The sequence below is a fragment of the Gorilla gorilla genome, chromosome 1 (genome assembly GCF_029281585.2).
Source record: "Gorilla gorilla gorilla isolate KB3781 chromosome 1, NHGRI_mGorGor1-v2.1_pri, whole genome shotgun sequence".
Lineage (NCBI taxonomy): Eukaryota > Metazoa > Chordata > Mammalia > Primates > Hominidae > Gorilla > Gorilla gorilla.
In genome coordinates, this window is record NC_073224.2 from 180,337,796 (window position 1) to 180,352,313 (window position 14,518).

General features: G+C 41.8%; 1 protein-coding gene across 14 annotated transcripts in view; it reads right to left on the reverse strand.

The window, feature by feature from the left end:
• FGGY (FGGY carbohydrate kinase domain containing) overlaps positions 1-14,518 on the reverse strand; it is a 460,818-nt gene that overhangs the window by 110,641 nt on the left and 335,659 nt on the right. For all 14 annotated transcript variants that reach the window (XR_008671153.2, XR_008671144.2, XR_008671185.2 and 11 more), the window contains one exon: positions 7,664-7,811. Coding sequence is in view for 5 of the 14 variants with exons in the window: in XM_055360768.2 (XP_055216743.2) it covers positions 7,664-7,811 (148 nt within the window). In the remaining 9 variants the exon portion in view is untranslated. The remainder of the gene's footprint in view (positions 1-7,663; positions 7,812-14,518) is intronic.

Below are 14,518 nucleotides of genomic sequence, written 5' to 3' on the forward strand. Positions count from 1 at the left end.
TCCTGACTCTCTCCTGGTCTCCCACATACACACTAACTCTGTGCTTGCTTTGAAGAGTTGTTGGAGCAGCATTCAACCTCTCCAGCAGTTTGAGTAGCATACGCTCTGATGTTAGAAGTCACAGCTCTTCAAAGAAGCAGAAAATCACTTTTTGTTCTGGGTAGTTCTGTACTTTTAACATGAAGCAGAGAAAACATGTTTCAACCAATGGTGAATAGGGTGCATTTGGTGTGTTTTCAGGGCCTGATATGTCTCCAAGGTCATTGCTTTGTTGAGTGGTTGAGTGGTTATTTCAGGAAAATAATTTTTAAAAATCCCAAACACCACAAAACAAAGGCCATGCCAATTTTTTGTGAATAGAAACTGCTCATATATACGAGACGGCAAGGACTCCTTGAAAATTCCTACAACGCTAGCTATTCCATAAGGTACACCACATTTGAGTTTCCTGTTGTATTGATGAGGAAACTGAGGGCCAAGGACTTGAACAAAGAAGATCAATCTCAAGAGCTGTATGAAACTTGCTTTCTGTGAGGACCAAGGGACTGGTGGGCTTCTCTGGCTGGTTGTTTGGGCTGGTGAGTCCAGTCAGTTCTGGGGCTAAAGTGGGAGGCCCACGGCTGGCTGCTCAGGGTTCAAAAGCCGCTCAGGGTTCAAAAGCCACACAGGATCCTGCTGGCCATCTCGTAAAGATGCAAGTAAAGGCCACCAAGCAGGAGCTGCCAATTCAAGGGCATTGTTGTGCTGTCTGTCCATCGTGCCAACACCTACTGTCTGGCGCTGACAGTGACCCTGCAAAGAAGCCTGGGCCACTCCTGCTTCCTCATGAGCAGATCAGCTGCACAGAGTTAACCCGCCAAAGGTCATACACTGGTATATCTTCAAGACAAGTTCAAACATAAGTCCGATTTCAAAACCTGGGCCCTCTTTACTGCTTTGCAGTGGTAAAAACCATTCAACAAAACATTTAAAATAAAAATAACCACCAAAAAAATCCCTAAAACATACAACTATTCCTGATGGTGAGTATTTATCTTCATCTATCTTTTTTTTTTTTTGAGATGGAGTCTCCCTGTCTTGCCAGGCTGGAATGCAGTGGCGTGATCTCAGCCCACGGCAACCTCTGCCTCCTGGGTTCAAGCGACTCTCCTGCCTCAGCCTCCTGAGTAGCTGGGACCACAGGTGTGTGCTACCACGCACAGCCAATTTTTTGTATTTTTAGTAGAGACGGGGTTTCACCATGTTGGCCAGGATGGTCTCAATCTCTTGACCTCGTGATCCACCCGCCTCGGCCTCCCAACGTGCTGGGATTACAGGCGTGAGCCACCGCACCCGGCCTATATTCATCTACCTTTATGTGTGACCATGTCATTTTCTTACTTTAAAAGTAAGCATTTTTCTTTGGGTGGGGGGGCGTGTCTGTCTTGTTTTTAATGAACCTAAAATCATCAGCGCTTACTGTTTTGAGACCAACTGTTATTACTTAAGCTTCTGCTTCTTTTAAATAATCGTATGTGTAGCCCTCACCTTTCTGTGCTTCATTTATCAACTGGAAAGGAGAAATGTTTACATAGTGGGGTACCTAGTCCAGCCATGCTATTAGGCTGCTCATCCCCCACCTCCTCCACCTCTCTTTAGTCCAGTGCTTCAGGCTGATATTGTATCATCAAAAGAAAAATGAAACAGCTAGTCACATGATAGGAGTCAACTGTTACCAGAACAAAAAGAAAATGATACTATCAAGCATAAGGAAGAGATTCCTGGGTTATGTCCTGTTCCTACTTATGAAGGTAGGCACCTAGTGTGGAAGGCATTAGAACCAGGTCAAACCACGAGTGGCTATTTTTTTTGAAATCTGAGTCAGTTAGGGTGGGAAGGAAACTAGTACCTTACTGAGAAGAGACAGGGTCAGAGTTTAAATCCAAAGACCACGGTTAGGGTAAAAGTGGGAGGATAAGCCACAAGGTTGGTGGTCAGAAGAACAGAAGAGCAAGGACTAGCTTAAGGAATATGGTTCACTATGAAACCATGTATAATGCATGTTTAAACTCCCTTTCTTAATAGTCCTCCATGCGTTTTGCAAAGTCCAGAGTTTGCATCCTAAAAGGATGGGGTGTGCATCCTAAAAGGCAAGTTCTGCCACTTCTTGGCTTTGTGACTTTGGGCAGGTCACTGTTCATTCCTCATTTGGCAAACAGTGATTGAAATAACTGTTTGACCATAAGGCAATTATTTGGTGCCAGCTTCTGACCTAAGAACTGTTGATATTTTAAAAAGTAAATAAGCCATTGCTTCTATCCTCAAAATGTTTTTCCTATAGAGTAAATTTAAAACATATGTTATGTCTTATGACAGCCTTGATCTTATTTTCTTCAGTGAAAATTATACTCCTTATTGCTTTCAATGTAGGTTTTAATTCTTTGATTGCATTTTTAGTTGTCTTGTGGTCTTTGCCATTTCCCCTTTCTTCTCATTCCATTGTCCTTTCATCTTAACTTGTTCTTTCCTAATAAGTTTCTGGCCTATTTCACAGAGATATGCCTTGAAACAAAATTTCTGGCTGGGAACAGTGTTTCATGCCTATAATCTCAACACTTTGGGAGACTGAAGTGGGAAGACGGCTTGAGGCCAGCAGTTTGAGACCAGCCTTGGCAACAGAGTGAGACCCCATCTCTACAAAAAATATTTTAAAAATTAGCTGGGCATGCTGACATGTGCCTGTGTAGTCTTAGCTACTTAGGAGGCTGAGATGGAAGGACTGCTTGAGCTCAGAAGTTCAAGGTTACAGTGGGTTCTGATTAGGCCACTGCACCACTGCATTCCAGTCTGAGTGACAAAGAGCAAGATCCTGTCTCTTAAAAAAAAATTAAAAATATTCTATTGAATATACCACAAAGTTCTCTAACATTTTCATTTGGTTTCAGTAGTAAATAATTTTCAAGAGGGCTTTCCTTTAAGTGTTCACCATGGTATTTTTTTCTTTGTATGTAATGGTTTTTCTTTTCTTTTCTTTTTTTTTTTTTGAGACGGAGTCTCACTCTGTCGCCCAGGCTAGAGTGCAGTGGCGTGATCTTGGCTCACTGCAAGCTCCACCTCCCAGGTTCTCGCCATTCTCCTGCCTCAGCCTCCCAAGTAGCTGGGACTACAGGCGCCCGCCACCATGCCCGGCTAATTTTTTTGTATTTTTTTAAGTAGAGACAGGGTTTCACCATGTTAGCCAGGATGGTCTCGATCTCCTGACCTCGTGATCCACCCGCTTCGGCCTCCCAAAGTGTTGGGATTACAGGCGTGAGCCACTGCGTCCAGCCGTATGTAATGGTTTTTCTAAGGGGCCATTATTTTTCAACATTTATGCTAACTAGACAGGTACACATGTTCAGTATTTCCCAGCACACAGTACACAGGATTTGCTCTTTTTTTTTTTTCTTGAGACGGAGTCTCGCTCTGTCACCCAGGCTGGAGTGCAGTGGCACAATCTCGGCTCACTGCAACCTCTGCCTCCCAGGTTCAAGCAATTCTCCTGCCTCAGCCTCCTGAGTAGCTGGGATTACAGGCGTCTGCCACCACGCCCAGCTAATTTTTGTATTTTTAGTAGAAACGGGGTTTCACCATGTTGGTCAGGCTGGTCTTGAACCCCTGACCTCATGATCCAACTGGCTCGGCCTCCCAAAGTGCTGGGATTACAGGCGTGAGCCACCGCGCACAGCCGTGATTTGCTCTTATCCCCACTCACTGTATACTTGAATTTGTCTCTTCAGATCTACAGCTAAATGCCAACTGGCAGAGTACAGCAGTTTTAATTTTCTGTAGCTTTGTTGGACTGAGGTAGATCAGCACTGCCTGGCTTTCCGAGCCTAGAACTAGTAGTGCAAACTACACCCTTCCTCCCAAGTTTACAGAACTAAGGCCCTTCCTACATCTGCCCCATTAACAGATGCTTAGAATGCAAGCCATCACCCTTCCTCCTAATTCACACTTCCTGCTTGGGTGGATTCTTGAGCTGGCAGTTTTCAAATGGAATGAACTGAAAGAGTGGCTGGGAACAGGGTTGTGGGGGGATCTAGGAATTTAAACTCACTGGCTGCTTTCCAAAAAGAAAACAAAAAACCCAACCATCACCAGTAAAGTAGAGGAATAGCTATGCTGTTTTCAGGTTTAAAAGAACCTTGTGCTTTTATGCAAGGGAGCAGAAGGTGGCGAGGTCCAAACTCTTTCCACAGTGGATCACACATGACTTTGTTCTTATGTCATATATGATGTTATCAAACAAGTTGCATTCATCATATAATTGGGAATACCAATTCTAGTTTTCCTAGTTGAACACCATCCTAATTCCTAAGGCCTGCATGAATTCATGACTTTTTTGCATTTTTACAAATATTTTCAAGAGAAGCAGAAAAAGACTGCATCAGGGTTTGCTAGCCCAATGCCACATAAAAACAATTTCAAAGTCAGACATGTATTGAGCATCTCCTTCAGCTTGCACTGATTATTACAGAGATCACACTGTAAAATGATTATATACACACACATACACACATGTACAATAATTACCTCCCCTACTTTTATGTGAACTTAGGACAGGTACTTTTCTGTTTTCTTTGTATTACCTGGGTTTAGCACAGGCCTGCACATAGCAGGTATTCAATAAAAACACAGTGAATGGGTAAATGTTTAACAACGTAAGAAAAGAGTCACCTGAGGGGAGAGTAGAGAACTGGGAGAGTGCAACGCTGCCAAAGCCGGAATATACAGATATCCAGTGGTTCTCCGAGAAATCCGAGAAAATTTTCTTTTTTTATTATTAAGATAAAATGCTAAAGGCAATCTATCATTGGTTAGACAATAATACAAGGAGCCAAAATTGTAGACATTCACATGCCATGCTCTCTTCCCTCTAGAATACTGCACATACTATGATTCCCTTGGCCTCAAACCCCCTTCCCAGCTTCACTCAGTGTCAATGTTACTTCCTGTCTGGAGCTTTCCTGACCGCTGGGACCAGGTTGGGCAATCGTCTTCCATGCATCTGGAGAGCTCTGGACAGTGAAGGACATTTGGAGCTTAATACTATCTTTCCATTCCCTGTTTATATATTTTGTCTGCCTCCCAAAGATGGTGATATTCCTGAGGGCTGGGATTGTGTCTAGCTACTCTTATATCCCCCAACAACTGTAACAGGGCCTGTATTTGTTTGATGAATAAACAGTCTCATAATTATGATACAATTGGAGTTTATCTTCATTTACCTGGAAATTAATATTGGTATTAAATACTTACGATATAGATAGTGTCAGTAGCCATTTAACTCATTTGGTATTAGTAGATTCTTCATATGTTTGTTTTATCTAAGGCAACAAATGACCTCTTTATTATCTCCATGTTGCCTATAAGTTATAAATAAGCATGTACTGAGCACTTACTCTGTGTCCAGGGAAACGTTTTAGGGGCCAAAAGAAGAAATTGTACATGGATCTTGCTTTATTGGAATTATCCTGCTAGTTCCTATTAACATTTTTTCAAGCACTCGCCCACCCCCAACTTTAAACATACTCCATGAAGGTAGGTATTGTTGCATCTTACTCATATCTACGGCAGTGCCTGGCATACAATAGGGACCCAATTAATATTTGCTGAATGAGTGCTGGAGATAGGCATCATCGTAGTTTCCAGCAAAAGGATATAACATAACAGAAGAATTTCAGGGTCATTATTTTGATGTTTTCCAAAACTGGACTGAAGGAAGGAGATTTGGGGTGAAGTGTTTAGCTCAGAATTGCCTTCCTTCTATCTTATTTAGGTCATCTTCTCCTTCCAGTGTTGTGATGCAAATTAATGGAGTGATAACTATTCCATTGCAGCCTAACCCAAGGACAGTTATAAAGGGAAATCATTGCCAAGAACTACCAAGTGATATATGAGGTATGTGAACAAACATACAACTTTTTAAAAAAGTAAACATACCCAGGATTTTTAGATACAACTGGGCATATGTCCCCATGTAAGAAGTTCCTTTTGGTGCATACATACTTATTCTCATGATATGAGAATTCTTCAGAACACTCCATTGATTTCTTTGGAATTTCATTCTGCATTTGGGTCAACTGTATTAGAATATCCTTCTGATGATAATTCTTAGGTCTTGGATGTCAGGATTGGTTTTAAAAAATGGATAAAAGCTACTGGGAGACATGAAGCCTGACATGCTGGGTACTGAATTTGGGTATGACAGACATTGGCTAGGGAAGGCTCCCAGGTCAGTTTTATCTAAAGCAACAAATGACCTCCAGAGCAATGACCATTTTACTATGCAACACTGCTTTGTTTTGGGGTCATTTAAAACACTGGTCAAGCTTCTTAACTGCTTCAACATTTTAAATATCTAGCTCTCTTTGGCTTCAGATATTTATCTCTAATTAAGACACTTATTTCTGTACCCATATGAAATGTGTTCTTCCCCTACCCCCTGTTTACAGACAGAGTTGGTTATCTGAAAGTATGACTTTCTAGTTGCGGCCTGTTGCCACATGGCCCTCTCTGGACATTATTCTTCTGCCTCTATAAAAAAGGACACCAAGCTCATGATTTGTTGTATAGGCATGCTTCATGGACTCCAGATCAACATAACCTTTGTCATGTCTAATTTTCTTTTCTTTTCACCATGACTCCCTTTTAGTAATAGAAGTTGATCATGTCAACTAGGTAATGAAAATAAATTTCAGGTCTTCCTGCTGGCATCATAAAAATATTTAAAACAATCTCAATAAAACTAACCACAAAACTGTAGTAGTTTGAGTCTTGAATTCTTGACTCCATCAGGCCTGCTCCACTGTTACGCAGCTTCCTTTGCATAAGCCTTGCCTTGTTTACAGCCTCCATTCTGAACTCTGCCTTAATGTACCTCACACTCACCTTCATGACATTTTCCTGGTTCCTGCATTCATGGCTTATTTTCTTATTTGTGGCCTCACCTGGCCCCTCCTCTACCTTTAACCTGCTTCATCACACCTCAAACATGATTCTCCTGGTGTCTAAGATGTTATTACTTTTATATCTCAACTGGGGTGGTTGAGAGTTCTCCCACCAAGTTCATCTGGCCCCTCTAGGAGAGCCTAGAATATCCACAGAGGAAGTGACCCTAAAGGGCACTAAGAGCAGGATTTATTTTCCAACATAAGTTATAAATTACATTTACTTATACCAAAGTTTAATCTGAAATCCTAACTATATTAGTGTAGAGTCTGAACAGCCCTGACTCAGAGCCTAGGCAGATGTGTGGCTGTGGCCAGCAAGACCATGGGTGGTAATATTTACTACTGATTTACTGGGCAACCTAAAGATGCAGCTGGAAAATTTGACTTTACAAACTGATATAAATGCCAAAATTACATAGGCATGACTTTTAGCCACTCCACGGGACAAAGAGGCAGCAGTAGCTGAACTAGGAAATGCTGCTTTTAACGCTTTCAAGGTTGGCTCAGAAACAATGAAAACTTTCAGCAGCTCATCCCAGGGAGCAGCAACAGCAATGCATCTGCACAAAGCCAGTGGGCTGTTGGCCTGTTTTATTTTTTTCTTTTCCTTTTTCCTCACTTTGCTTCTTCCAAACTTTGTAGCCCTTTGGCCTGCCTTCACCCATGTGCAAGGACTAGCTGTTACTTACCATGCCCTTTAGTGTCAGATCTGCTAAGGGAGACCGGTTGCCATGGAAATCTGGCCAAACATGTAAATCAACAGTAAGGAAACCCACAGGCTGAGCCTTCTTAATCAGATCCAGGTGACTGTTCAAATATGCATATATACTCTGGCATCTGGAAGAGAAGTGAATTTTATTTTTAAAAGGGGGATACGGTCAGGGAGCAAATCATTCTATAGAAAGAAACCATTTGTACTTCCAGATCCAGGAAAGTAAGCAGGCTCCTAAAAGCTTCAGAGAAGCTAGCCCACTGTACTCTCAAATCACACTGTACTATCATCAAGAAAGGTGCCACGTCCTAGTAGAAAGGTTTGGAGTCAGAAGACTTGATCCAGGAATGGCTTTACTCTTAGTAGATGTATGGCCATGAGAAAGTTATTCAAACTTTCTGAACCACCCTCTTCTCATCTGTAAAAACAGATATCATAATCCCTGTCCAACTTACCTCATAGGGTTATTGTGAAGATCAAAGAAGATTATGTATGTGAAGGCGCAGTATTTTGTAAACTGTACAGTACTGGTCATATGTCAATAATTTATTAAAATCAGTATTCCTAATTGTAATAATGATGATGAGTTGATAAATGGAGAGAAATATAAGTTCCCAGACTCAGGACAGGATTTTGCTAAGGAAAGTGACTGAATGTCATAAATGCAGTTAGGATCAGGAGTTAGAGACCTGATTTTCAACCTAAACCCACCAGATGACATTGTGTACGTTTTTTCTTTTTTCTTTTTTTTTTTTTGAGATGGAGTTTCAGTCTTGTTGCCTAGGTGGGAGTGCAATGGCGCAATCTCGGCTCATTACAACCTCCGCCTCCCAGATTCAAGCGATTCTCCTGCCTCAGCCTCCCCGCCCAGCTAATTTTTGTATTTTTAGTAGAGACGGGGTTTCACCATGTTGGCCAGGCTGGTCTCAAACCCCTGACCTCAGGTGATCCACACACCTCGGCCTCCCAAAGTGCTAGGATTACAGGTGTGAGCCACCTCGCCTGTTTTTTTTCCTCCTTTTTAAGTCTCAGTTTCTTCATGTGTAGAATGAGGGAGTCAAACCAACTCCTTCATTCTTTACATGTTCAGGTGAAGAGGAGGTGGAGAGAAGATGATGGGCATGAGAGCACTACTCAGTTCAAATCTTGGTACTACCTCTCCTAGCTCGGTAAAATGGGCCAGTGACTTAACCTCTCTGACCTCCAATTTTCCCACTCATAAAATAGGTTTAATAACACCTACCTCACCGGGTTAAATCACACCACATGACACAAAGATGAAAGCTGGTCAACCTTCCCCTCTTAAAAGATGCTGCTTTCTAAAAGTTCTGAACCAATGATTTCAAAAGAAAGTGGATATTGCAGTAGTTGGCATCTCTGCTACTTCCCACTGGGGTCCTTGGAAGTCTCTTTAAAGGTTAAAAACATGGCTTGTATAATGGCAGAAAAAAAGTATAGGAAATCAATATCCAAAGGAGGTTAATATCTAAGATACCTAAGGTATTATTTACGTTTTGCATTTTAAAAGTGTTTTAGAAGGAAGGCTCAGTGATTTCTAGTCCTAGTTTGTGATTGGGTGAGTGTCCCCATGGATCCCATGAAGTTGCCAAAAGTTTCCTGTACTTGGTGTAGGGAAACAAACCAATGAGTAGAGCATTGATTTTTAAATTCTCTTTTTTTCCCCATTTACCAGTAGAACTCCTTTACTTATTTTTTTTTTATTTTATTTTTTTCTTTGAGATGGAATCTTGCTCTGTCACCAGGCTGGAGTGCAGTGGCGCGATCTCGGCTCACTGCAAGCTCCGCCTCCCGGGTTCACGCCATTCTCCTGCCTCAGCCTCCCAAGTAGCTGGGACCACAGGCGTCCGCCACCATGCCTGGCTAATTTTTTTTGTATTTTTAGTATAGACGGGGCTTCACCGTGTTAGCCAGGATGGTCTCAATCTCCTGACCTCGTGATCTGCCCACCTTGGCCTCCCAAGGTGCTGGGATTACAGGCTTGAGCCACCGCACCCGGCCAGTAGAACTCCTTTATTAAACAAAAATTGTATGTAAATATTCAATGTAAAAATATAGAAAAGCAAAGCTGCTCTGTGTGAGCATGAGTGAGTGTGTAAATGTGAATGCACGTATATGTGTGTGTGTGTGAGTGCATGTGATGTGTACTAGGGTGGAGGTGAGGGCAGCCCAACCGCCCTACCTACCAGCAGTTTGCTTCTTGCTGTAATAGCTCATTCTCATCTGCAAAAATCTTCTTCCTTAGATCTTATTAGGAGGAATAAGATATTACTGGGAAAAGGCTTAACAACTACAGTTAACACCAGTTGCCATTCCCTAAATGTACACCAGACCTTCCAACACTGCCCAGTTGGGGAGGTACCACTAACATACAGAGGAGATGCTTCAAGAGGTGAAGAGCCAGGTCTGAGTCCAGCTTTAAACCCTTCTCCTTGTGATTCTGAAGCCATGGACTTTCTGTATCTTAGGTCAGAAATTATTTATCAACTAAATAATTTATCAACTAAAAACTCAAACCCTGTTTTAGAATGATTCTATTATGGCTTCAGGAAAGGATCCTCTGAAGCCTCCATACAAGGTACAGCCAGAACAACGTATCAGCGAACATGAATATGATAACCTCCTGGTTTTCCATCTCTTTGCTCTCTCTGCTCCTGGTCCAACAGGAATCACATTCACAAGAAAAGCCTTGAGAACGTCTTTTCTAGCCAGAAGTCAAGAGTCTGCACTAATTCTTGCAACTTTCCACTTCAGAATAGCCACTGTTCTTAAAGTAAAGGGATTTTTTTTTTTTTTTTTTTTTGGAAACACATGTCTATAAATCTTTTCATTCTGCCTCTCAAGGAATCTCTGAGCAGGGCATTTGGTTTCAGACATCTGGGTCAATAAGAACGTATAGGCCTAATTATTATTGATTCGTCATTGTCTCATTTACTGCAGGTCTTTGCAAACAGTGAGATTCATTTAGCCTTTACATATATGGCCACTCATGCACTAATGAGATCCCTGGGGGATGGGGCATATGCTTACCCCTTTGACTCCTAACCTCCTTGCAGCTGTATGTTTATTCTTTGAATGCAGCCATTCCCCTACATGTTTTTTCAATTATACCTTACCATGTGTGCTATTTGAGTATATCATTCAAAATGAAATGCACTTGGAAGACATTAAACTAACTAATACACATCATTATTCACATAATTTTAACCTTGCATGATGCCTTTTTTGGTTCTGACTTTGTGTCATTTTGTATGTTTTATCAGTTCCTTCTCAGATGGCAGCCTGCGTTCTTCTAGCTAGGGAATCACATATTAACTGTGATCCCAAGTGGATCGCTCTCCCTCTCTCTCATGAACCCCAGGCTGATATATCCTGTCTCAAAAGAAGAAACTTTTGCTGTCCACATCCCACCGGGTATCATGAAGAAAATATAGTTTCAATAATCATAAAGTGACTTTACCACGTACCAGCTGGATGATCAGGTAGGCAAACCCTTTCTGAGCCTATTTGCTTTTTTGCTATTGGGGCTAATACTGTCTACTTAAAGGCTGCTATGAAGATTAAACATAGAGCCCTGAGCACTATAAAATGACAGGTTTATCAATGAATAGTTTCCTCTTCTTTGCCATCATAAGAAACTCATTTCTAGTTTTTTAAAAATCCAAGAATCAAAGAAGATTTTTTTTTTTGGACCTATTGCTTGTAATCTTTTTTTTTTTTTTCTTTTTTTTTGAGACAGAGTCTTGCTTTGTCGCCCAGGCTGGAGTGCAGTGGCGCGATCTCGGCTCACTGCAAGCTCCACCTCCCGGGTTCACGCCATTCTCCTGCCTCAGCCTCCCGAGTAGCTGGGACTACAGGCGCCCACTACCACGCCCGGCTAATTTTTTGTATTTTTAGTAGAGACGGGGTTTCACCGTGTTAGCCACGATGGTCTCGATCTCCTGACCTCGTGATCCGCCCGCCTCGGCCTCCCAAAGTGCTGGGATTACAGGCGTGAGCCACCGTGCCCGGCCGCTTGTAATCTTAAATGCAGACAACATCCCTGAAATCTCTCATGTCCTCTCCCTCTCCATAAATCACCTAATTCTTTGGGTTCACAGGCTGCCCAGAGAGTATGGTGGTCATGCTCTTAAACCAAAAAATCAGAATACATGGTATAACAAAATATACTTGTGCCTTTTCTACCAATAAGAGAAAGTCTTAGAAAAGAAGCTTCCATATTGCCTGTCTCTAGTTCCTTACTTCATCTTTTTTTTTTTTTTTTTCCAGACAGATTCTTGCTTTGTCACTAGGCTGGAGTGCAGTGGCGCGATCTCAGCTCACTGCAACCTCTGCCTCCTGGGTTCAAGTGATTCTCCTGCCTCAGCCTCCCGAGTAGCTGGGACTACAGGCATGTGTCACCATGCCCAGCTAATTTTTTTTTGTATTTTTAGTAGAGATGGGGTTTCACCATGTTGGCCAGGACGGTCTTGATCTCCTGACCTCGTGATCCGCCCGTCTCGGCCTCTCAAAGTGCTGGGATTATAGGCGTGAGCCACCGCAACCGGCCTAGTTCCTTACTTCTTAACCCAATACACTATGCATTCTGCCTGCTCCATTCTACTGAAACTGGTACCACCATGAGGAACAATACCCTCTTTGTTGTTAATGCCGATGAATCATTTTGGGCGTTTTACACCATTTGACCACTCCTTCCTCATTTGTTCTCTTGTTTCTGAAACACTATTCTCTCTTGATTTTCCTCCCTCCTCTTTGGCTGGTTCTCCTTCTTCACTTGTTCATTAAACATATGACGTCTTCCAGAGATCTACTGTCTTTCACCATTTTCTTACTCTTTATCTCCTCTTGGATGATCCTAACCTCTTCTCATTGCTCCAGTTACCATCCAGTGCTGAGGACTTCCAAATATATGACCTTAACTCCTGTCCATTTCTTTCTTATGAGTTCCAGGTCAAGTATCCAACCACTCTTCAAATGCCTCCTCTTAGATGTCCAAAGACAACTCAACTAAGAATGTCCAATCAGGCTTTCTGTACTCTTTCCTGATTGGTTCTTCTACAATGCAACCTTGATTATTACTCCCACACCTATCTAAAACCCTTCAGATGGACACAGCCTTCCAGACATGCTGGAATATACAGAAGATGGGGACAGGGCAAAGGAACAGGCATCTTATGACTTCCCTACACATGCCCCTATGCCACCAGGCACTGTGCTGAGCTACTGGTAACCAGCTGGGAAGTAGAAAATAAGAGGATTTATGTTCTAAATCAGCACAGACCCTTGGTCTTCTAGAGAAGACCCCAGTGCCCTGAGCACTTTCTTTTATTTGCATGCAAAACAGAAACCAAAGAAAGGTATAATAGGCCGGGCGTGGTGACTCACACCTGTAATCCCAGCACTTTGGGAGGCCGAGGCGGGCGGACTACAAGGTCAGGAGATCGAGACCATCCTGGCTAACATGGTGAAACCCTGTCTCTACTAAAGATACAAAAAATTAGCCGGGCGCGGTGGCGGGCGCCTGTAGTCCCAGCTACTCAGGAGGCTGAGGCAGGAGAATGGTGTGAACCCGGGAGGCAGAGCTTGCAGTGAGCTGAGATAGCGCCACTGCACTCCAGCCTGGGTGAAAGTGCAAGACTCCGTCTCAAAAAAAAAAAAAAAAAAAAAAAAAAGAAATGTATAATAATATCCAGCTAATTTCTGTAACAAATCTTTCTGAACTCAGAGCCATCAAGAATTTATTGATTATCTTTGTATACCATGGGGGAATGAAAGGTGTTAATATTATCACACTGACTGTCCTAGCTCAGGGAAGGCTAAGTAAATATTCAGTGATAGACTCAATGCCCCAGTTATCAGAATGAGGGTCCAAGGTTTAAAAAGTCATAAAGGCAAAAAGGGGACTCTCAAAATGAAAGAGCAGAATGGAAAGAGAGAAAAATTTTTAGAAGTGAAGTCTGAGAGCTCCCAATAATCCTTATTTCCTCATCTAGAATTAAATGAGATAATATACGTGAAACTATTATCACTAAGCACAGCTGCAGATTCTTAATAAATGTTATTGTCCTTTTTTTCCCTTTCTTTGCTTGAGGGGGATTTGTACAGCCTTTAATGGGAAGCTTTAAATATATCTGCGATTCGCGATATAGAGGACTAGTGAATTTTAAGAAATTGATATTTAGTGGGATTATGGGAATTACAAAAGCAAAAGAAGTTTGAGGAATAAATCAGATCAAGAAAAATTAGCTGTCCTCAGAGGAATAACAGAAAAATTCAGGGAAAGTAGGAAAAAAGAAAGGCTGAGGAAAAAAATGTGCACTAGCACAACAAAGACAACATTAAGGGTTTTGAAACCAATGCTCTATATCTCCTTATTTATCTACAATTTTCCTTAGAGCATTTATCAATGGCTGGCTATATATGTATATATGCATATGTGTATATGTATATAGTATGCATATTTGCATGTATGTACTGCATGTATATATATGTATGTGTGTGTATATTTTTATGAAAGCAAAGACTTTGTTTGCTTGGTTCATTCATGTATCACAAATGCTCAAAAGTTACTCATCAGACAGATGGGCCACAGACCCTGGATTTTAAGTTTTGCTTTGCTGCCAACCTTGAATCTAGCACTTGTGGATTATGCCAAAATGTTCTCACTAAACCCTGTTGTCACCAGAACCTAATTCAGAGACACTGTTAGTTAAGAACCTCTAAGAGAATCAAGTTTAGAGGAAAAGAGTCAAAATTTATGATCGACATAAGGTGATCTCTGCTAAAGAGTGAAATATCTGCAAATTTGGCCCCA